The sequence below is a fragment of the Phlebotomus papatasi genome, chromosome 2 (genome assembly GCF_024763615.1).
Source record: "Phlebotomus papatasi isolate M1 chromosome 2, Ppap_2.1, whole genome shotgun sequence".
NCBI classification, from domain to species: domain Eukaryota; kingdom Metazoa; phylum Arthropoda; class Insecta; order Diptera; family Psychodidae; genus Phlebotomus; species Phlebotomus papatasi.
In genome coordinates this window covers 97,753,281-97,775,841 of record NC_077223.1, presented here as the reverse complement: position 1 = coordinate 97,775,841, position 22,561 = coordinate 97,753,281, and the positions used below count along the sequence as shown (strand labels likewise).

The 22,561-nt window shown below is 33.7% G+C and overlaps 3 protein-coding genes across 4 annotated transcripts; 1 reads left to right on the top strand and 2 right to left on the bottom strand.

Annotated features, from left to right (window-relative positions):
- Positions 1–5: 5 nt before the first annotated feature.
- Positions 6–806, bottom strand: LOC129802618 (death-associated inhibitor of apoptosis 1-like). The gene has a single exon (XM_055848590.1). It carries the CDS (start codon positions 804–806, stop codon positions 6–8), a length of 801 nt encoding a protein of 266 aa, XP_055704565.1.
- Positions 807–1,968: 1,162 nt separating this feature from the next.
- LOC129802619 (putative inhibitor of apoptosis) lies at positions 1,969–2,773 on the bottom strand. The gene has a single exon (XM_055848591.1). It carries the CDS (start codon positions 2,637–2,639, stop codon positions 2,061–2,063), a length of 579 nt encoding a protein of 192 aa, XP_055704566.1. The 5' UTR covers positions 2,640–2,773; the 3' UTR covers positions 1,969–2,060.
- A 4,531-nt stretch (positions 2,774–7,304) lies between these two features.
- On the top strand, positions 7,305–13,753 carry LOC129802614 (spermatogenesis-associated protein 20). Of its 2 annotated transcripts, none has more exons than XM_055848580.1 (3): positions 7,305–7,545; positions 7,622–9,618; positions 13,244–13,753. In XM_055848580.1, exons 1-3 carry the CDS (start codon positions 7,475–7,477, stop codon positions 13,492–13,494), a joined length of 2,319 nt encoding a protein of 772 aa, XP_055704555.1. In that variant the 5' UTR covers positions 7,305–7,474; the 3' UTR covers positions 13,495–13,753. The 2 variants fall into 2 exon arrangements, with proteins under 2 accessions (XP_055704555.1, XP_055704556.1); XM_055848581.1 differs by having other exon boundaries at positions 7,484–7,549.
- The last annotated feature ends 8,808 nt before the right edge of the window (positions 13,754–22,561 follow it).

Genomic DNA, 22,561 nt, shown 5'->3' with positions numbered 1-22,561 from the left:
TTGATTCATAGAATGATTGCATTAATTTTCTTTGAAAGTAGTTTCCCACAAACTGGACATTTGTTCAGAGAATCACTGCATCGCTCACACATCACAAAGTGTCCACAAGGCACGCAAACCATTGTCCTCCTCCGTTGATAACAAACTGAACACAGATCATCAGGTAGGATATCATCTGAATTCTGTGTCTCCAGTTCATAGAGTTTTATCATTTCATCCTTTAGAACACTTTTAATAAATTCTTCACCTTTAATAGCCTTCAGAAAGGTGCAGTTCCGACTGAATTTAGCGTGTTTCACAAAAGGATCATCGAAGATCTTCCACTGATTTATCTTCAAACCACAAACAAAGCAGAAAACAATGTCGCCACGGCCTGAATAGTAAAATCCTGCTTCAGCGAGATCTTCTGGTCTCGTGTGCATCCCAACGGGCCAATCTGAGAAACTTTCCAGACGTGTCTCCAGAGTCATAAAGCGCTCATTAGGACCTGAATCGCAGTTAGGTATATCTTCAGCCTCGTAATTCACTCGAGTTATATCATCCACTTCGAGGGGTTCATTCCGGAGAGCCTGATGAATCACAATAGGACACAATGGGGAATACACCCGATGGAATAAAATAGGATTGTAGTATTGTCCTTGCCACTCGGTAAAAGAAAGATCGCAGAATTTGCACTTTACTTTACCCTCGGGTTGGTTGTAGTAAAATCCGTGTTTAGCTAACAGATCTCTATCAATATTCCCAAAGGGACACTCTTCAAAGGTCCTCAGGCGATCACATTCTCTAAAGAGATTCCCTTTATTCATTTTTTTTAATTTAAAAAGAAAAATGATCGATTTTGCGTTACTAGAGTTAGCAAGTTAGCTTCACACTGAGACTGAGGAAAAATTGTGACTGATATCAGACACAATAATGTTTGATAAGATTACAGGTGTAGACAAAAAGTTCTCGTTAAGTAAGATGTGAAAAAGAAATTATTAAAACCCTTGATAGGTAAGCTCTCAACGCTATCGAGATTGTTTAAAAAAATCTTGAACATTATAAATAATTGATTAACTTAACAATTATTTCTAATCTTTCACAATTCATAATCTCAGCAGTTTCTTTGTACATATGTTTGCATTTATCAGCGGAAATGACTTTGAAAATTTCTAAGAATGGGTTCAAGTCTTCTTTGGAAAATGTTCATCACAAGGGGTAACTCATCTTGAGAAACCCTCGTCAATTGTCCGAGAAACGCTTCGCGAAATCCGAGAAACCCAAAAATTGCATCGCGAAACCCGAGAAACCCAAAAATTGCATCAAGAAACCCGAGAAACCCAAAAATTGCATCGTGAAACCCGAGAAACCCAAAAATTGCATCGCGAAACCCGAGAAACCCAAAAATTGCATCGCGAAACCCGAGAAACCCAAAAATTGCATCGCGAAACCCGAGAAACTAGAAACCCTTGTCAGAAAAAATGGGAATGAGTTACCCCTTGGTTCATCAGGAGTTTATTCATTTTTCCTGTTAAAATTGCTCAGGGATAACTCATTGCACTGAACTTGAATCAATCTAGCCGGGGATTCCATGGCGAACTCGAAGAATCCGACGATCACAAGGAAACGCAGAGAACTAGACAAATTCTAGGAATAGACGACCATATGGGGAACGTTCGGGAACTCTGGAAATTCATAGATTTTTTAAGAATATTAAGAACTTGATCCACGTGCCTTTATAAAAAATGATATCTGTATCATAATGGATATGAAAAAATATATAAAGTGTACGAAGGCAAAGTGTGTGCGAAGCTTGATCTATTAATTTCACCTGGATCTATTAATTTCATGTCTTGGGAATTTTCAATTTTTATCTCCTTGACACTCTAACCTCTTATCACATGATGAAAAGCCGCAGTGCTTACGCAAATGTATCAATTAAAATTTCCATAAAATGACTCATTCTTATGTTTTAAGTGAGTTAACGAATTTTTAAAAATCTTAAAGCTTTCAATGTATTTATTTTCAGACTTTGAAGGAGGGAATATTTTAATTGAATAGTTAATACAGTCTTGCATAACTTATAAGTAAACTTTCTGGTGTTTGTCAATCCTGTGAGAGCAGTAGAAGCACTTCTTGATTTTGTGCGCGCAGTTAGAGCATGTGACGACGTGACCACAAGGAACGAACATAACATTGGACACGTCCTGGCAGCAGACCTTGCAGACGCCAACTGGAGCATTTAGATTAACTTCTGGCTGGCATTCTTCAGGTTCAACAGATGCATTAATAAGTTTCTGGTTCAGTTCTTTTATGAAATTTTCTCCCTTGCAGTGTAATACGTATTCGCAGGATGAATTGGTCTTGGCGTGCTCTTCCCATGGGTCATCTTCTGGTTGCCATTCGGATAATTTAGCTTTGCAACTTATACACTTAACGCTATCACTTATATTTTTGTAGATAAAACCAGCTTCGGCCAATTCTTCTGGCGATTGATTGAGTTGTTGGGGCCAATTCTTGAAGGTTTCCACTCTTGAGGATTGTCTTAGAAATCTACGATTTTTTATTTTGTATGGATCCCTAGGACGATTGAATCCACAAACATCTATAGAATGTGACCATATAGCACCATCCAAGTCACTCATTGCCGTTGCACTCATTTCAAAAAAGTCTTATAAGACACTACGGAACAAAGGATAATTTAATTTCCGTTCTTCTTTGATAACACATTAACTATACCCTTTTCCTCTTGATTTTTTAACTAAATATCTATTGCTTCAGCCATGGTTGTAACTTAACTAACAATTCAACTCAAATAAACCTTTTTATAACCTAAGTTTATCAAAACAAAACGCCATCTCGTCGCCATAGGTTGTTAAACATGATAACGATAAGATATAGGCAAAAAAAGAATTAACAATTTTATTTCAGTGCATACTCCACCTATTTTCCACGTGTGTAATTCAGAACTATTGATTTATGATAATGTTGGGCGATAAGATCTTGGAGAAATTCTTGTGGATATCAAACAATTAATTTATCAGATACAAAAGTTCTACTTCGAGCATTCAGCGAAGTTTTATCTATTAACTGAACTACGTTTTTAAGTAGGGTTAGGGCAGGGAGAGAAGATTTAGGACAATTGAAACAGCTGCGTTTCATTTTTCAACCATTTATCAAGTTTTCTTTCTATTTGTTATTGGTCTTTATTGCACACTTCTTTATTATTCTAAAATTTTAGATTTTTGAAATTCATTTAAGTCTGATTGTCCCACCCTCCCCTACAATACTCCTAAAAAATCCTACAAAACTTTACAATTTTTAAAGCGTTTATAAGCAGATTTCCATTCTTTTAGGGTGAAGTGAAAATAAAGACTAAATGGTTATAAATGTGTAATATGACTGAAGAAAAATAATTAGGGAGAAGTGGGGTACCTTTGAATTGGGGTGTTTTTGAAATAAGGCATTTTCTTATATTTTTAAATGGAACTAGGGCTAACATAATACTATAATTTTGTTTCATATTGGTTTTTGATGCTAAAATCAAATTTAGTTCTATTCAAAATTGAAAAAAAAAACTTTTTTAAAGGTGCCCCAATTCAAAAGGTATTCCGTTTCCTCCTATACTGATGTTATTTTGGATAAATAATCGAAAAAGTCACTGGTATAAAACGATCACCGATCCTCGGGGATTCATCGAAATATATCGAATTTTTGACGTTTTTAAAGAAAAATAAAACATTGAAAAGTTATCTTTGGTGCTCGCTCAGTTGAATTAAATATGTTACTAAAATTCGAATATGAGACACACTTTATTTTTATAAATATGCAATCAAAGTTTCAAATTTGATCCATCGTTAGAAAAGGAATCTAATATGATTCTTTTGTGAATCAATATGATCCTCTCTTTTTCACTGATCAGTGGTTCCAATGGAAGAAAAAAATTGCGTTAAGTGGAGTGCAATACATTTTTGTTTTGTAATGTATTAATTTTATAATTTTTTGATACAAATAATTTATATTTTGCTCAATTTTATATATTAGTAGTTGAATTTATGAAATGTCAAATTTACAAATGTTTGATAAGATCATGAATTTATTGTGTTTTAATATCAAAGAGATAAATTTGTTATGATTATTTTTAAAATCAAGCAAAGTTATAGCTGAAATCGCAGAGATTTTCAATAATGACTCATATCATCCACATTTTAAAAACTAGGGGACAGTGTCTTGTTTTTAAAGTATATTGCGGAGTCGCATTTATTCAGAAACATATGAAAAATTTAGTCATTATAAAGCTTGGAACCGTGCAAAGCATGGGCACTTTCCCCTAGAGGGGTGGGGTAGTATCACACGAATCGCATATATATTACTTTAAAACTAACATATTTTTGAGACAATAAATGACTATCTTAGTTCTAGTAAATCGTTCTGCGTATTTTAGATAGCAAATCGTCGGCTCCAAATAAGACTATTGCAAGTCTACTTACAGTAGTATAGAAAAATGGTATCATTGGATGCAGAAACCTTAGATCTACATTCCCACAAAATTTTATGTTGATTAATTTCTTCCTGCAAAAGTTATTAAAGAAAAAACTAAAAATAGCTCGGAGCATTTATCGAACCTATTCCAAACAATATTATTGTAAAAAGAGTAACAATAGTATTCACCGGAAAATATTTAATCTTCAATTATGGTAAAATAGTTCACAATACTCTGATCTGTAAAAAAAATCAATTGAGAAGGTATTGTAACTCGTTTTACAATAGCAAAAATCAGGAAAATTTGCGACTTACAATAATTCTGCGCGGAAATTTTGATGAGTTTCGTATTGCAAAATGATTTACAATATTATAACTTGGAGTTTATAGAGTAAAATCGGAGCGTTTGCATGGCAATACTATTGTAAGTCATAATTTCATGTAAACAGAGGCTATAAATTTAGCGCGAAGTCAATTGTCGCCATTATCAAAATAGTCAGGAGTTAACAAAAAAATAAAGTGAATTTGTATGTAAAAATTCAATAAATTTGACCATGTAATAATTATAATTTACCAAAAATAGTACATAATAATTTTACCTGTGAATTCAGAAATTTGGAAAAGAGCGCAAATAAAAATGTAAAGATGTCATCTTATGTGATAGACAAATCAAATTTATATATGAAGTTTATAAATGCAATTTGTATCTTGAATTCTGTTATTTGTAATAAATAGTATTTAATTTTTTTCTCCAGCAACATTTGTAAAAAAGTGAAAATTATTAAGGTTTCTGGATATTTGACTATTTTGCAGATTTTTTACTTTTCTCTGGATTTTACTTTTTTCTCAGAGAAATTTTAATATGGGTTTTAAACAATACTTAACAAGAAATTTATCAACCAATCGTATTGCTTGCTACATATAAAAAAAGTCGATTGTGAAAACTGCTCTCTCTTGGAGTTCGAGCAGTTAAAATATTCGCACGATTTAAACTAAATTGCTCTAACTACGCTCTATTTATATTTAAAAAAATCTTTATATCAAATTCAATATAAATAATTAATATTGTTTTTTTTTTGTTTCCCCCCTTACCTACCCCCCTTACCAAGGTCTTAGGCCTTGAGGCCTATTTTGACCAAAATCAAATGTTCAGAGAACCGAAATACATTCATCCATGTATTCAAAAATACCAAATCGTCGATCAATAAAAAAAATTTTCCCATATCAACTAGTAAAAATAAGTAATTAAATAAATAAATAACAGATATGAATTAGGACCTTACACATCACAAGCCGTGTTAAATTTCTATTGTAAGTCATTTTAAATTACCGAGTTCTGATTTTTTTCCAAATTATAGTATTGTATGTCGACTTATCACATGCATCTTGTTAAAAATTCCGAGCTAGATTATGATAAGTCGAGATAGGGTAAGTGATATAATTTGGAATTAGTGTTACAAGTTGGACATTCGCCGGTACAAGTTGGACAGGGATTTTTTCTTGATAAATACAGTACAAAATTTGTTTTTAAGCACAAGGAACCAAATTATAAAACTAAAGCATTAAAAATATACAAATAAAAGTGAAGTACTAAATTTATTAAGACAAAAAGCCCTGTCCAAATTGTACCATTGTCCAACTTGTACCACTGTCCAACTTGTAACACTTTACCCTACATTACAGATTTTTCTGACTTTGTTAAATTTTCCAAAAAATACTAATAAATGGACACTTTTTTACATTTTCCACTAAAACTACCATCGTGCAACATGTTTCATGGGGAAGAACTTACATTTTTCTACGAAATATTGCAAAAAGTAGAGGTAAACTAATTGCAGTAAAATTTTTATAGCTTAATATTGTATCTCAAACTTTAAACCTCTCTCCTGAAAGTTGCATTTTAGACTTACAGTGCTGTCTCCTACAGTAGAGTCTTCTAAATTCGAACGCTCGGGGGGTATTTTTGACATTTCTCACCTCCCAAATTCGAATGATTTTTTCAAAACTAACGAAATTTGTGTGAGATTAAATTGTACTTTGAATCAAATTCTCGTACTTTCTCGCAAGTTTTTGTGGTAACATACTTCCTTTTCATTTTACACGACTATAATGTATGTAAACATTCAGGAAGAAGTACATAAATATGATTTTCATTCAACTAGATATGGACATTCTAACATAACCTCACAATTGACATTTTGAATCCAAACGGCGTTCGAATTTGAGAGATTCAGATTTAAGAGACTCTACTGTATATGCACAGTTTGGGTACTTCTCTCTCTGAATATGCACAACTTTTTTTGAAATTCCCAACGGTTTTTTTCTTTCTTTTAATGAATTATCATTTTTTTATTGTTCTAGAATTCTCCGTGTTATTTTAAATATAATATGAGACAGAAAAAATAAAATTAAGAAAATTAAAAACAAGAAAAATTAGTTACCAAGAAAATAATTTTCTTTATTACTTTGTCAAAATGTAAACAAATTGATTTTGAATGCAACCGACACAAAAGCTGTGCATATAGAGAGCGTGCATATAGAGAGACAGCACTACAATAATCTTCTTTAGAACCGACGAAATGTATTCAAGAGAAATCAACGAGACATAGTTAAGTCTACAATATTATTCGTTTGGAAAATGAACTTTGAAAAAAAGTTTAAGCTGGCATGAACTGCCTCACTCGCCCTTATTTTATTTACGCGTGAAAACATTATTGAAATTCTCTTATTTTAAGAGCATGTTTTGCGCGTAAGCGTATCTCTTCAAGTTTAAAATACATTTCCCCTTATTTTCAAAAGTACTTCTATTAGTCGATAGGAGCGCTTCGATCGCTGTTCGACAATTTGAGGGGAATTATAGAGATTGGAGGGGATTTTTTTTATATGAAAAAAATATTTTCCATCGCAAAACGAAAACACGGAGATTAATCTGAAGAGTTTTGAGTGATTTGGCATTAAGAAGGAGATTCGCCGGGAGTGCCAGTAAGACATTAATGACTGAGTTTGCCGTGTTATGGCAAGATTACTGAGCAACAGCAGCAGAGTAGTCAGAAAAATCACGCAACAACTTAGTGACTTCCAGAGGCAGGTAGAATTTCCCGGTGTTCCCGGTTATTTTCCTTTGGATTCTGATTGTAATCTTGTTTTTCTGGTCTTGTAGGGGTGTTTTGAGTAACTGTAGTCGAGAAGTTAGGATGGCAAGTAGTGTAGGACACACAAATCGGCTGATCAATGAGAAGTCACCGTATTTGCTGCAACATGCTCACAATCCGGTTGATTGGTATCCATTTGGCCAGGAAGCCATTGAGCGGGCTAAGAGGGAGAACAAATTGATTTTCCTGTCGGTTGGGTACTCCACTTGTCACTGGTGTCATGTGATGGAGAAGGAGTCATTTGCAGATGAGGAGATTGCAAGGGTTATGAATGAGAACTTTATCAATGTGAAGGTTGATCGAGAAGAAAGGCCGGACGTGGACAGGATTTACATGAGTTTCGTGCAGCTGACGAGTGGAGGAGGTGGTTGGCCGATGTCTGTATGGATTACTCCGGATTTGCGCCCAATTATGGCTGGTACCTACTTCCCGCCGGTTGATCGTTGGGGTCAGCCGGGATTTCGGACAATTCTTCTGCGCATGGCGAATAAATGGAAAAAGGACTTTGCTGAGCTGGAGGGATTCAGTTCCTCCGTCTTAGTTGCCATGGAGCAGAGCCTGGCAATGGAGGGAATTGAATCTGATGACCTAGGGATTGAAGATAAGTTCAGGGAATGCGTGAAGATCTACAAGAGTCGTTTTGATGGAGTCTGGGGAGGTTTTGGTCACTCTCCCAAATTTCCCGAAGTCTCCCGGTTGAATTTCCTCCTCCACGCTTTCCTGCACTCAGGTATCTTTCTCAATAAACCCGATGAGGAGCTCTTCCGGACAGTGTCGTACACTCTCGAGAAGATCTGTCATGGAGGCATCCATGATCATGTCTTTGGAGGCTTTTCCCGGTACTCAGTTGACCAGAAATGGCATGTGCCGCACTTTGAGAAGATGCTCTATGATCAGGCTCAGCTCATGACAATTCTCTGCAATTGCTACAGGGTTAGACCGAAGAAGCTCTTCCTGGACGTTGCTGACAGAGTTTTTGACTATCTCTGCAGCGATCTCCGGGAATCACGGGCATTCTTCAGTGGAGAGGATGCCGATTCCTTTCCCACTCATGTCTCCCCTGAAAAAATCGAAGGAGCCTTCTACGGATGGCGTCAGGCTGAAATCGAAGACGCCTTTGTGGACAATGCCGAAAAATTCGCTGGCTTTTCCTTCAACGCCCTGGAAGTCTTTCTGCATCACTACAATGTCAAGGAGAATGGCAATGTGGATCGCAAGAGTGATCCTCATGGTCACCTTGAATCCCAGAATATCCTCATGATCACAGGATCTCTGCAAAAAACAGCTGATCACTTCAAAATCCCAGTCGAGGAACTCCAGAAGATGCTCAATATTGCAAATAATTTTCTCCATGAGATTCGCAGTAAGAGACCCAGACCTCATCTGGACGTCAAGATGGTGTGTTCCTGGAATGGTTTAGTTCTCACTGGATTGTCCAAGCTTGCCTCTCTACACGAATCCTCTGTCCAGGAAGCCGCAGCTAAATCTGCCGGGGAACTCTACAACTTCATCCGGGAGGAATTCTTTGATTGTCAATCTGGAAAACTCAAGAGAGTCTGCTACAAAAAGTCCGAAGAAGCCTCCTCAAATACTCCCATTTATGGTTTTCTCGATGATTATGCATTTGTCATCAGAGGCCTCCTGGATTTCTACGAATTCTCCCTGCAGCAAAATGTCCTGGAATTTGCCCATGAACTGCAAAGCATCCAAGATAAGTTATTCTGGGACAGCGACAAAGGAGGATACTTCTACACCGAAGCCAATTCGGATCACTTGATTGTGAGGATGAAGGAGGATTACGATGGAGCTGAACCGTCGGGAAATAGCATGTCTGTGAAGAATCTCATTCTCCTCTCTAGCTACTACGATTGTGGAGATTTTCGCGAAAAGGCCAGGAGGACTCTCAAGCACTTCAGCGGAATGAGCGTCTTTGGGTATGCCCTCCCGGAAATGATGTCTTCAGCTCTTATCTTTGATACAGGAGTCAATGAAATTGTCATCGTGGGTGAGTAATAAATTATTTCTATTCTTTGTGAAGTTCGCAAATATTTCCTTTCATGAATGGTTATTGCAAAAATAATGTCGTTTTTTTTCTAAAAATTCAGCATTTAAGATTTTATGCACGAACTTTTATTTGTTTTTAATTTAAGATGTTTTAAATATTAAAAGAATTAAAAGATTATTATATAGGGGAGACTGGGGCAAAAAGTCACATATCGAAAATTTCAAAATTCAATATCTTCCAAGATAAATAAGATAGCAGCTTAAAATTTTTACCACAAATAGGGTAAATGTCCTAATTCAAAACTATTTCCAGACGCTTTAACTTTGACAGAAGATTCAACACATTAAGTTCATATTTTTTCTGAAGAGAATTACATAAATTTACTCCTTGACTCTTCTAGAATGTTACTATTTAGTGAAATTTTGTTTAAAAAAATGCTTCCATTGGAAACATATTAATCCAAATGGAGACAATGAAAAGTTTCTAATTGGAGACAAACAGTGTAAGTGAAATCGCGACGAAAGGCTTCCAAAACCTTGTTGAGTTGCTCCTGAGTGCAGGATTTGTTCTTATTCCTGGTCTTTTCTCCTTTCCCATCTAAAACAATAAAAAAATCTCTCCAAAAAAAATCATATTTCCGGGGTTTCCTATTGAAACATTTGCAGACACTTCAGAAAAACCCTTTTTGTTCACGAAATAGGTAATTATTTCATTTGAAAACTTCACGTACCGTTAACAATAAAGATTAGCACTTAATTTAACTAAAATTAGCCAGAAATATGACATAAATGTTAAACGAAACGAATAAACAACAGTCACCTCATTGTGTTTTTCATTGGAAAACAAGGTCGATCGATGAAAAATTCGATGGTGAAAAGGTACACTTTTAATTTTTCTGAGAAATTAACAACTTAAAATTTGTGAATATGAATGGATTTTCGCTTTATTTGGAGCAAAATTGACTAAATAATGAAACTGTGGTATAGAATATATATAAATATAATAATTTAGTACTGTATTTATTATGACAACAATGACGTTTCCATTTGGAGAAGTGAAAAATTTCCATTTGGAGCAGGTTTTGAGTTAGCCTAATTTACCTTAAATTGATGATCTAAACGCGTTACAATCTCAGGACAAACCATTGGTCGATCGAGACTCAATTATATTTGCCATTACAAAAAAAAATGTTTTTGCGATTTAAGTTTCAAAATATAATTCTTATTAATTAAGAGGATTTAAGAGAGTCGAGTAAGTAAATAGTAAATAAAAGCTCCATCTAGATTTTTGCAACAGCGCCCTATGCGGCGGAATAATAAACCTACGATGTTTCTAAAAGTTGTTAATGATTCAAAAACCTTTCTAAAGATGTCCAAGTTTGTCAAAATCGGTTCATAAATAGAAGAACTATTAAGGAATTTCTTTTGAAAAATTACAACTTGACTTCCACTGCAAGATTTATAAGCAATAAAAAATTTTGACTGATTAGGTACTTAGTCAATTATGAATATTTTCGCTTGTTTGCTTAGAAGAAGGAAAAGTGTCTGGGATTAAGTAGAAATGGTGTATTGTACAGGATAATTAGTATTCTTCATTCTTAATTTTCTTATACTAGGGGAAAGTATCTATGCTTGATACTGTAAAATGATGTTTAAGGTTTGTTATTTTTTTCTGATTAACACACGAACCGAGGCGATTCTTCCATTGTGACAATAACATGTATCACTTATTAGGTTCATAATCCCACCTCAAATAGTTCCTGGAAATCCTTAGATTTTCCTCAAGAAGAAAATGAAAATTCGTGGCGATTTTTATACAAGTTGAGTTCGGGGCCTTCTTGTTAACCAAATGCCCTTGAATCTTTCACAATAACTGTTTTCAAGGTCAAAGAAACCAGATCAAAGCTTAAAATACTCCAGAGAACGTATTTTTAATCCATTGGAGCAAGTTTGTCTTCGTCGGAAAGGTCTTGGAATCCCTTACAAGACAAAACTAGTTCCAATCCGTTGTAAGCTGGTGATTTTTATAGAAAACCTCTGTATTGTGTCCTCATAGAGTCAGTAAAAAAACCTATTGTACCAGACTTTGAAAATTGCAATTTTCCGCAAAGCAAAAACATTTTCTTTTTTTTGTTGGTCTGCTTTAAAACAAGAAATTTTCATGAGGAATACGAAAAAACACAATGTTTGAGGATTAGTACGTTCGAAAAGAGTTCTCTTGTTTCATTTTTTTATAAAGAAAAAAGAGATGGCAAAATGACCCAGCTTTCTTTTGTATTATATTTTCGCATGGTTTTAGGGTACATCCCGGATTACTACTGTTTCATGAATTATAAAAGCATTTAGAATCGATAATTGGTTAGGAAATACGCATTTTAGATTGTTTTAGACTGGGTAAGAAGAAAACGAATAAGTAAAAATTCAAATTCGTGAAAGGTAAATCAATTACAGGTACTTTACCGATTCATTGCTGGTTGAAACCGATGCAGCCGGATTGTAAATTTCAAGACTTTTGCAAAAAACTTAAACATAAACAATTCCGTTGAAAATTGGTTCTTCTGGAGTGATTAACCTTTCGACCTTCAAAAATTCAAAATGGCGAATTTTCCGATCATAGGTGTCTATGGACGAAATGTTCACTTGGCCTATAGGGGAATTTTGTCATTTTTGTAGTATGGTCACCCGTGAGTTCAGAACTTGACAATGCCAATTGAGCTTTTTTGTTTTAATAAATAATTTGAAAATGAAATTCATAATGGCTCTAGCGGCTCCAGCACACCCTTTCGCTCAGGAAAATGTCATGAAGTGAAAATTCGAATCCCTATTCTTTCACACTCTTCTTCTTCTTTTAAACATTCCAAAAAATTCAATTTTGTTCAATCGAATTTTGGAGTGTCAATGAATAAGATAGGCATATATAAAACGAGTGAGAATGAAAGGGATGTGAATTTTGATTTCGTGAAAGTTTCCTTATCTGGTGCGCCGGGGCCATTAATTTTTTAAAGAAATCTCTTAGTAATATTTTAAAAATTTGCCTCTCAAATGACATAAACTCAAAATATAACAAGTTTGTTGCATTTTTTTTAACCATTTTTAAATTACTTTTTCAAAATACTTTTGATGCATTAATGTCAACTTTTGGAAAACAATTATTTTTTATATGAAAAAATAATTATTTAATTGAAAAAGTAATTTAGAAAACTTTGAAAAAGTAATTTTTTCTATCATTTTTTTTCACTTGGTTTCTCAAACATACATTAGGCAACAAACTATTGACACACACTACAGTAGACTCTCTCTCAAATGGGCGTTTGGGGCGAAATGTCATCCGGTTTATCGATAGATTTGGGGGTCAAAGCCTTTGTAAATTCCACAAAAAGCGCTCAATTATAAAGAATCACGATAAAATAGGAAGAACTACAGCGAATTGGAGCAAATTAGCTTCATAATTAAACGTGAAAATTGTCAACAAAATTTTTCACCCGATTGAAAAAGAGCTGATTGGACGAGAGTCTACTGTACGTTGATAAGACCTCTTATATTTAAAAGGTAGCCTCTTATTATAGAAGCTGATCAATCATTTTTGTAGGATACTCCAAAAGGTTTTTTTTTGTTATTATTAACAGGTCCAGAAAATCAATCAACTGATGAATTTGTAAAGATGATAAGAGAGTTTTACATCCCCGGTTTAACGGTTTTCCGTGTAAATACGGATGCACCGAAGGATTTTGCAAAAATTAAGAAAGACACCTATAAAATGGTCAACGATTTGCCAACAGTTCACATTTGCTTCAATCAGATGTGTCTGCCGCCTGAGACGTCTGTGGAGAATGTAAGAAAAATCCTGGCTGAGAAATATTCCTCTCGTCCCAATTGAGCAATTTACAAGAGGCAAATCCTTTTTCTCCGGGCCTTCGGGGGTATGGAGTTAACTTTTGCTAAATTGTTTTATGTTTTGCCTCCAAAAATGCATGTGAACAAAAGAATTTTAACTGGATTTCTCGGTTGGGCTTGAAAGTCGGAATTTTGAAAAAAATTGGCAAAAGGGAGAAAGACATTTCTCAAAAATATTTATGTGTAAATAATGCATTTCCCAATTATATTGGACTTCATAAATAAATGAATCCTTCAAAACATGTCTCTGCCTCAAAGTTCCTTTTTTTTTCCTGAACCCCAATAAAAGAAATAATTACAAAGCGACCATGACCATTGCGGAAAGAGGGAGTAAAAGAGCCAAAAGTTTCACAAAACAGCAGCGAACAACTCAATTTGAAAAGGTGCTGCAGTGTTGTTGGTGTCAGCTATATGCAACTTTTAACGCTGTTGAAATTTGGTAAGTGAGAGAAAACCCCAATACGAATAATATAAATTAATTTTGGTTTAATAAAGTTATTTTTTTAAAGTTTGGTGCAAGACATTTTGAATTTTCGAGAATGAGATTATTTAAAAAATTTGTGATCTTCGAAGGTTACTACGGAAAGGGTAAGTAGAGAATTTCTAAAAAGAACAAATAGTTTTGTCATTTTTAACAAAAAAGTTTGTTAATTAAGAAATAATAAAGTAATATAAGGTTTTATAAAGAAAACGACGGCTAACTGGATTTTATTAAAAGTTTGTCAAAAGAGTGTGTTTCCGTGAGAAAAAGTTTAACAAGATCCAATTGGCCGCTTTTCAAACCTTTTCAGAGTAATACGGGCTTCAGACCTAAGACTTAGCCATATAGCTTAACTTCTCTAATATCTTATCAGTCAAGATTTTTTGGAAAATTTTGACTTAGAATTGGATTATTAAGGGCAAATAACCTATTACATTTTGAAAAATCAATACAATCGGTTGCTGTTTAAAGTTTTGAGACCCTCGGGAACTGGGTTAAACCTCTAGTCTGAAGACGGTCTAATGGTCCTAACACACTCGTGAAATTTATGTCCATATTGAAACAAATTGTTTACATTTCCACAGAAAAACCCTCAAATATGGACATACATTTTTTTGTAGTGTGTAGGGGCCATAAAAAGCTAATGAAGCGACTTCAAAAATAAACAAAAAATCAAGTTTTTAGAATTAAGAAACTTTCTGTCCAAGAAGTGAAACAGATAGCGAACAGTGAAGAAGTTCAACACTTACAGTGCCGGACAAAATTGTACCAATATTTCGAAATTCTCTATAAAGGATTTAATATCTCAAGATCTAATTTATATTTTAACTGAAACTTTTTTTCTTAGATAGTTTTATTATAAAGTTACAAATTGTGCCTTATTAGAATTTTTTAGGAGAAGGACTAATATTTTTGTAGAGCCTTTTAAAAAAAGGATGCATTGGTACAATTTTTTCACTTGTACCTAAACGCTACTTTTTGTTCTAAGATTTTATTTTATGAACTATTTACGTAAAAAGTAATTTAATATAATGACTTCCGGCTGTTTTTAATGCATTTTGCATGAACACTTCCGGAATTTTTTCACTTACAACTTACAACCTAAGTAATGGTATATTTGAGTAAAATACGCTCTTAATGAAAAAGTGTATCAATAAAGGATTTTTGTCCAACAAAATGGCTGCAAAACGTGACGTAGACCATATCACAGAGATCAGACTACGTATTTAGGCGTGATCCAGTGGTAGGACTATCAAATCCGGACTCCAATCACAGTTTATTACCATTTATTATAGTATGGGCGAAAAGATCGCGTTCGACGAGGTCTAAACTGTTAGCTAGCCTTTCAAGCTAATCAAAATCGATATCCTAAGCAACATCAGCTTTGTTTTTGGGATACCGATGTCTCACTCGTCCTTAACCCTTTAAGGACGACTAGGTCACCCGTGACCCATAGAGAAAATAATTTTTCCTGACTACCTGAAGTTATTTCTTTCTAATGTTTTTACCAAATCACGAAGTAGAAAGGTGTAGGAATCTAGGATATTTTTTGCAAATCTCCAGCTATTTGCTATATAAAAAATATTTGAACTCAAAAATAACGAATTTTCAAATTTTCACGTTGGTGCTTGAATTTTACTATTTTTAATATTTCTAATTTTTTTTTAAGCAAAAACCTCTTGGGACTAGAAACTATAATAACTATAAATAATATTTCTCAACAAAGTAAAAATTATAGTTTATTGGTATTTTCAAGAAAGCTTCATAATTTTCATGGATCATATATAACCCAATCGTCCCTAAAGGTAAAAAAACACCGAATCTGTCACTAGTGGATTTTCCAAGATTTGAGGTTAGATTAATTCATGTTTTTGTTTATGTGTGCGCAAAATAGTTAATTATTCGTGTAATATTGTGTGATATATCAATTAGCTGAGATTTCCCAGTGCAATACTGACTGAAGAAGGTAATATTTTGATAATTTATAAGATACTTCTTCATGATCAATGAACCCGAAATCATCCACATATTACGCCCGGAAGATAGCGATGATGCCATGCCAACAATCGTGTCCTGAACGAAAGCGACATAATATATTTGGAACAAGACGTGGATGAAGTGGACTTTGAAGTCTTCATAGAGAACCCATCAACTCAGGAAGAACTCTCGGATCCGCAGTAATGTGCAACTGTACGTCTGAAATTCCCAGAGACAAGCAACTTTGCACCTACCCATTACCATCAAACATGTTTCGAAGAAAACTGAGGTGCACATGGTGCTATCAGAAAAGAGGATTTTTTTAAGACCAATTGTATTTGTGAGGCATGCGACATTTATCTCTGTGTTACCTTACCAGTATGCGAAATTTGTTTCGATGAATATCATAAAAATTAAAATGAAGTAAACAATAATACATGTTTTCATAAAAATTATTGTTTTTGTGTACCAGTCTTCAAGAGTCTTTGAGACCAAAAATTGAATGAGATTTTTTTAAATTAAGTTTTGATCGTTTTAATTTTTACTCGTACTTTAAATATTTTTTTTATTATTACAAATATATTCAAGTTATTTATCTTTCAAAAATAACAGAGCAAACGAGTAAACTAGTCGTCTGGAAAATTTTGTGCTTTTTTACCTTTAAGGACGATTGGGTCATATATAACCCATAGTTTTCCAGGACTCCTAGGGATGGGAAAATTTTTTTTTAACCGTAAATCTCTTATTTAGGCTAAAATATCGAGGGAAACTTGATTTCGTTGAATTTCGCTCAGCGGAAAGCTTCTCGTCCTTAAAGGGTTAAAGGGCTAAGTAACGAGTTCGGGCATTTCGGAAAGCATATGATGCTTTGCCATCCCATTTCTTCCAAATTTCTAATTTGGGTAAAGTGAAATTGAAAAAAAATGTTATACTGCAGTAAAATTTAAAATTAAAAAGTCAATTTTTTAAAATGTGATATTTGTGTCACGTCCTGCTTAATTATCATGATGAATAAATTGTTTTTCGTAATATCTCAGCACTTTTTGGAGATGCGCATTAATCAGTAATCATCAAATATCCATTAATGTTGTAATTTTAAGGGAACATGGTCCTAAAAGGTGCTACTACCCTAAAAGGGTTTCTTTTGTTAATTTTCGTATAGATATTTCAAAAGTTTTTTGTCAAATAATATGAAAAAAAGATGACCAGAAGAAAAATCTTCTAAAAAAAACCTTGTCTTAACTTCCTACTCCCAAGTACTAGCAAGACAAATTTAAAGGAGCGTTACCAAAGAAACGATGTGGATGAGGAGAAGAAGACAACATTTTTAATAATCGATAGCGACCTTCTAGTAAATATTTTACAATCCCACTGAAATTGCTTGTTCCAGGTTTTTTTTCTTCTTGTCCTGGGCTAAATTTCCTCAGAGTTATTGCCTTCTCCCCGCATGGTATATTGCTACCGATAGGTCAGAAAACTATCCCATAAAATCAATGCAGACATTCGTCATTGTTCCAAAATGTCATGGTCTGTTCTGTCCACCTCTAGAACTTCTAAAATGTGTGACCAAAGAAGGGAAGAAGTGGAGAAATTCTGTTTTATATTTTTATAATTTAAGCGTAAAATGTTGTGAATTCTTCGTGGAACTAACTACCGAAAATAGAGGACAACACTCACCACGGGGGTGGTAAACTATCGATGGGGTGTTGAGGATGCGGGACCCCAAGCATTTTCACTGTACACTCAACCGCACAGTTTAATTTTTATGGTTTTCGGAACACCAGACACTTCCATTATTCCAAACCATCTTCATTTTTACCAAAATGTTCACTCTTTTGAATTTTCTTTTCTTACCCCCAAGAAGAAAAAGAAGCACTCCCGACGGCGATGGAAACTTTCACTTTGTCTTGTGGAAAATTTTCAGCTTCTTTTTGTGCTTCAGAAGACTTCCATCAGTGCGGAATTAGCTCTTGATTATTCAGCGGGGTTTTGAGCAATTATGAACTTCATTTGCTTCTCCATCTCTCTCATGTTTTAGTAAATAAAGTCTTTTTTGGGTAAATTTCTTCACGCTTTCCAAAGAAATTTATCACCAATTTCAAAAGTAATGGTTCCAGAGCTCTTTGAAATAAGACGTTTCAAATTTTATTCTCAGCAATATTTCAAATTAACCAATTTACTTAAAAGATTTCTATTACTTTTGTAATAATTTTTCTAGAGAGTGAACAATTTTATAATTATTAAACTTAATGGAATTACTTTTAGTGGTAAATTTTTGTGAGAATATGAATAATTGCACTGCCAAATAAACAAAATTGTTTAAAGAAAAAGCAGATCGCTACTTGGAAATTACAAGGGACCAACTAATTTTCGGCCATTTTTCAGGAGACAGCATGAAAGATTCAACTTTGTGTAAATAAGTATCTCAATTTAATGACTGAACAAAAACAATTTATTTCTTTTCTTTTGTATGAGCACTAATATATAAACATCGAAACTTTTATATTTTTACCTTTCAAAATATGTTTTTTTTAATTAGTTAGCTCCTTGTCGTTTTAGATGATGTGCAAATTTTGCTGAAATTAGAATGACAAGGGATCAACTTGCTTGAGTTAGTCCACTGTTTCATAAAAAATTGAACAATGAATATATTTTGTGCCCCTTTACTTCAAACAAAATTATGCAATTAATCAAAAAGATTAAAATCTTTAAAAACTTTTCTAATAACGAAATTTAATGACATCTGAAAATTTATTAAATTGTCTTTCTAAGTGCATTAGAATCTCAAAATCGCGAAAAAGTGAGTTGACCCCTTGTAATTTCCAAGGAGCGAGATGATATTTCAGATTTTTAATATTTTTACACTGAGAGAAATCCGAAAAAGTTAAAATAACATTCCGGAAATGTTTATTTTATCCTGTAATATTGATCTGAAATCGGTGTAAATATTATGCTTCGTAGGTGTATTTGGGATTAAAGTTACCCTTTTTCATGTTAATTTTACCCTTAAAAAGGTGTAAAATTAACATTAAAACATGTTGATATATTTTTACACCTAAAAAGTGTTAAAATTATGAGGAAGAAAAGTTAATCGCACTCCCATTTTTTTCTCAGTGTAGGCAGCAGGATTTTCCTTCGATTAATTCTAACAAGAGAGATAGATTTACGTGCATTATTACATTTTTAGCCCATTCTTCGCTTCTGGGAATAAATTAATAAAGCTCACTAGACGTGATTTAATTGCCAGAATATTTCTGGTGGTCTAAAGAAAATTCGAACCCAAATATTTACATCAAATGTTCAAGGAAATATTTATTAAATATTTTGTTATTTTCAAAAAAGAATACTAGTATGAAATAATAGGACATTTTCAAAACTTTTTAGAAATACAGTGCCCGCTTCGTAATCCGGATGATTGGGAGACAATATGACAGATGTCCGCTTCGTAATCCGGATGATTTTTTGAATTTGTTCAACGTCTCAAAAATATAATACAAGGTTTTTTTCTAGAATTAGGATAAAAGTTTTAAAGAAGTTTAAAAAGACATAATTAGAGAATTCTATGCTATTATTCTTCATTTATTAAACAAAAACATTACAGGATAATTCATTTTCATTGCTGAATACTCGTATATACATAACCTCAAAATGATTTTAAATGTAACCATCGATAATTTATCCGGATTACAGCGATCCGGATTAGAGAGCGGGCAAAAGGGATTTAAATTTTGATTTTATGAAATTTTCATAATTTAAAAACTGTTCCAGAGGCATAAAGTTCTTAATCGAACACTGATATCAAAATTGAATTTTTGCTGACGAAATTTCGATTTTTTACTTTTTATTTGCACAGTGTCTTTTAAAAATAATTTTACAAATTTAGTCCCAAATGTAAGCAAAATTGTATTGTTAATTTAAATGATAATTTTCACAAATTTGTCTATTTGAGAGACACATATAATAACGATTTAAAATTATAAAAAAAATAATAGAAGATTTTTACCTTTTGATGCTTTTTCCCAAGAGATAGTGAATTTTTTGAATTAACAATTAAATCGGATGGCGTAATTAGAAAATGATATCTAATGGGAATGGTAACAATTTATATTAAAAGTATAGAAAATTGCAAAAATACCATTTAAAAAAAGGATAGCAAAGCGTCCCAGGCTTTGCGAATTACTCGAACTCGTGATTTATATGCTAAAAACTTTTATTAGATTCATATCACTCAAGAGATCGCCCAAAATAACATTGTTTCATTACCTTTTCAGAACCGATTGGAATTGTTTTGGCCTTATCATAAATTCCAAGACCTTTTCAGCGAGGTTGAGAAATACTCTCTAGAGTATTTTAAATTTTTGACATTGAAAACCGTTATTAGGAATGTTTCAATGCTGTATTTTCGTATATGCAATGTCTTTCTGCAGACCTTCTAAAAGATAACCAAAAATGAAAAACACCGCACGTTGCGTTTGCGAGAAATCACAAAAAACATGGTTTTGTAGGAGAGGGAGAAGGATGAGGGGAAAATGATGGACATGTTTATGGTTCCAGGATCGACTTATGGGGGGGTCCTGCGAAGGTCCCTAGTTACTATCTCTAACCGTTTGAGCTTTAGACGTGGTAACGGCCAGACACACAGACGCCAGACGTACAAACAGCGTGCTGTAATTTCTCAGATATCGTCTGAAACGCGAAAATATGTTAAGAAAGGTCTCCGGGGGGTGGAAGATGGAAATTTTGGAAGGTGAAAAAATTGAGGAATAATACTGCTCTCTCTCTGGTATTTCAAATTGTACACAATAGGAGTGTCTTAATCTTAATCTTAAAGCACCAATAGGTGTTGTTTCGGCCCTAGTTACATCCAAATAACAAATATTCACTTTAAAGTATTTCATCGAAAATAAAATTAATTTGTGGCAATTTTGAACGCAATCAACCAAGGAGGTTTATTATTTGAGAAACTGAGACTCGGTCAAAAAGAAACAATTAATAAAATACTGTGTATAAAAAAGAAAAAATGTCAATTTCGATGGATAAACGTGATAGGGGGAAACCAGGGTAGAATTATGTCCTAGACACACTTATGACTTAATATGAGAAACGGCTTCTGACTAATCCGTCTCTCGGCTTAAGAAGTAAATGTGTCTAGGACATTAGCCAACAAATGATTTTTTCTTTGTCTAATTTGTGAAAAACATTTTTAAATCACAGTTATAAATATTTCATTGGATAGAGAGGGATTTAATTATCCTGAATAAATGGTAGTTTGCTCAATATTCTTTCTAAGAAACACCATACAACATCACTGTCTAATTCAACACCTGACTAATTCTGCCCCGATCTCCCCTACATTTAACTTATGGCCTCTACACATTGGGAGAAATTTTTGTCAAAAATTGCTTTTTGAAGGAAATTCCCTGCAGCATTGTAGGGGGAAACGTCAATTTTCTGTCAAAAACGCAATTTTTGACGAAAATTGCTCCCAATGTGTAGACGCCTTTAAACTTGTAAAAGACGAAAAGTTATTAACTAAGAAACGTACCGACATAATAATTGTTTTCTGTATCTGTTGATCTTCGTAGATATATTATTTTATTCTATTTAATTAATTAATTTTGTGCTTTCTGTGTTCTCTTCTAAAGTATCAAGAGTTTTTTTTTAAACCACTTATCTGTAAATCCCAGTAAACTCTTTTAGTTTCTGTGATGATTTCCAAAAGAATTTTTCATTAAGTTTTTACGAGTTTTAATAACCATAAGAAAGTGCCTTGATTATCTCTGCAAACGAAGCAGTGTTCAATTAGTGTAGGTTAGAAAGGACGAAAGAACGAAGAGAAGATATTGCATGAAAATGATCCAATTAGCGATTTTCATTAGAAGTGAAAATAGAGAAGAAAACACAATTTTCCCTAAAGAGCCATTTTGTCTCTTTTCGCCCAAAAATATTGCGTCCGGAGCGAGAGTGAGAAGATCTGGGAGGAAAATCACCTCATCAAGGTGTACAAATGTGTTGGCATTTAATAAAAAAAAAACGCCAGAGAGAGAGTGAATGGAGCTTTTGGCATGAAGAAATATTTTTTGGATAAATTGCACTGAATTTCACAACAGTGGGTGTGCTTATCTTCTTGGCTTTTGATACGTATCAGATAATAAACAGTTTGAAAATTGTACATAAGCAGCATAATTGTCGATTATAAAGCTCATAAATGTCCTAATCAAATATCCTCCTGTTTCTCTCTCATTTTTCCAACCATCTTACCATGGCAAAACTTTGCCAACAATAATAAATTGTCAGAAAATTGCTTGAGAGCCCCAGAGAGAGGGTGGATGAAGGGAAAAGGTATGGGGGGATAAACTCTGGGTGAATATATATAACAATTATATATGAAGCAATTACGTTGCATGTATATAATTCTATGTGGAATTTTCCGACAAGGGAGCTTCGAAAAGCTTTTCCGAGGGTTGCGGGCTGTGTGGTAGGGGAGAGAATAAAAGCTCATAAAATGTTCTTAATGCATCCTTTCCTTCCAAACACAATATCATCCTACCACCTCCCCGGACAGCCCTTACCGCTTGGTGTCCGGATCTGT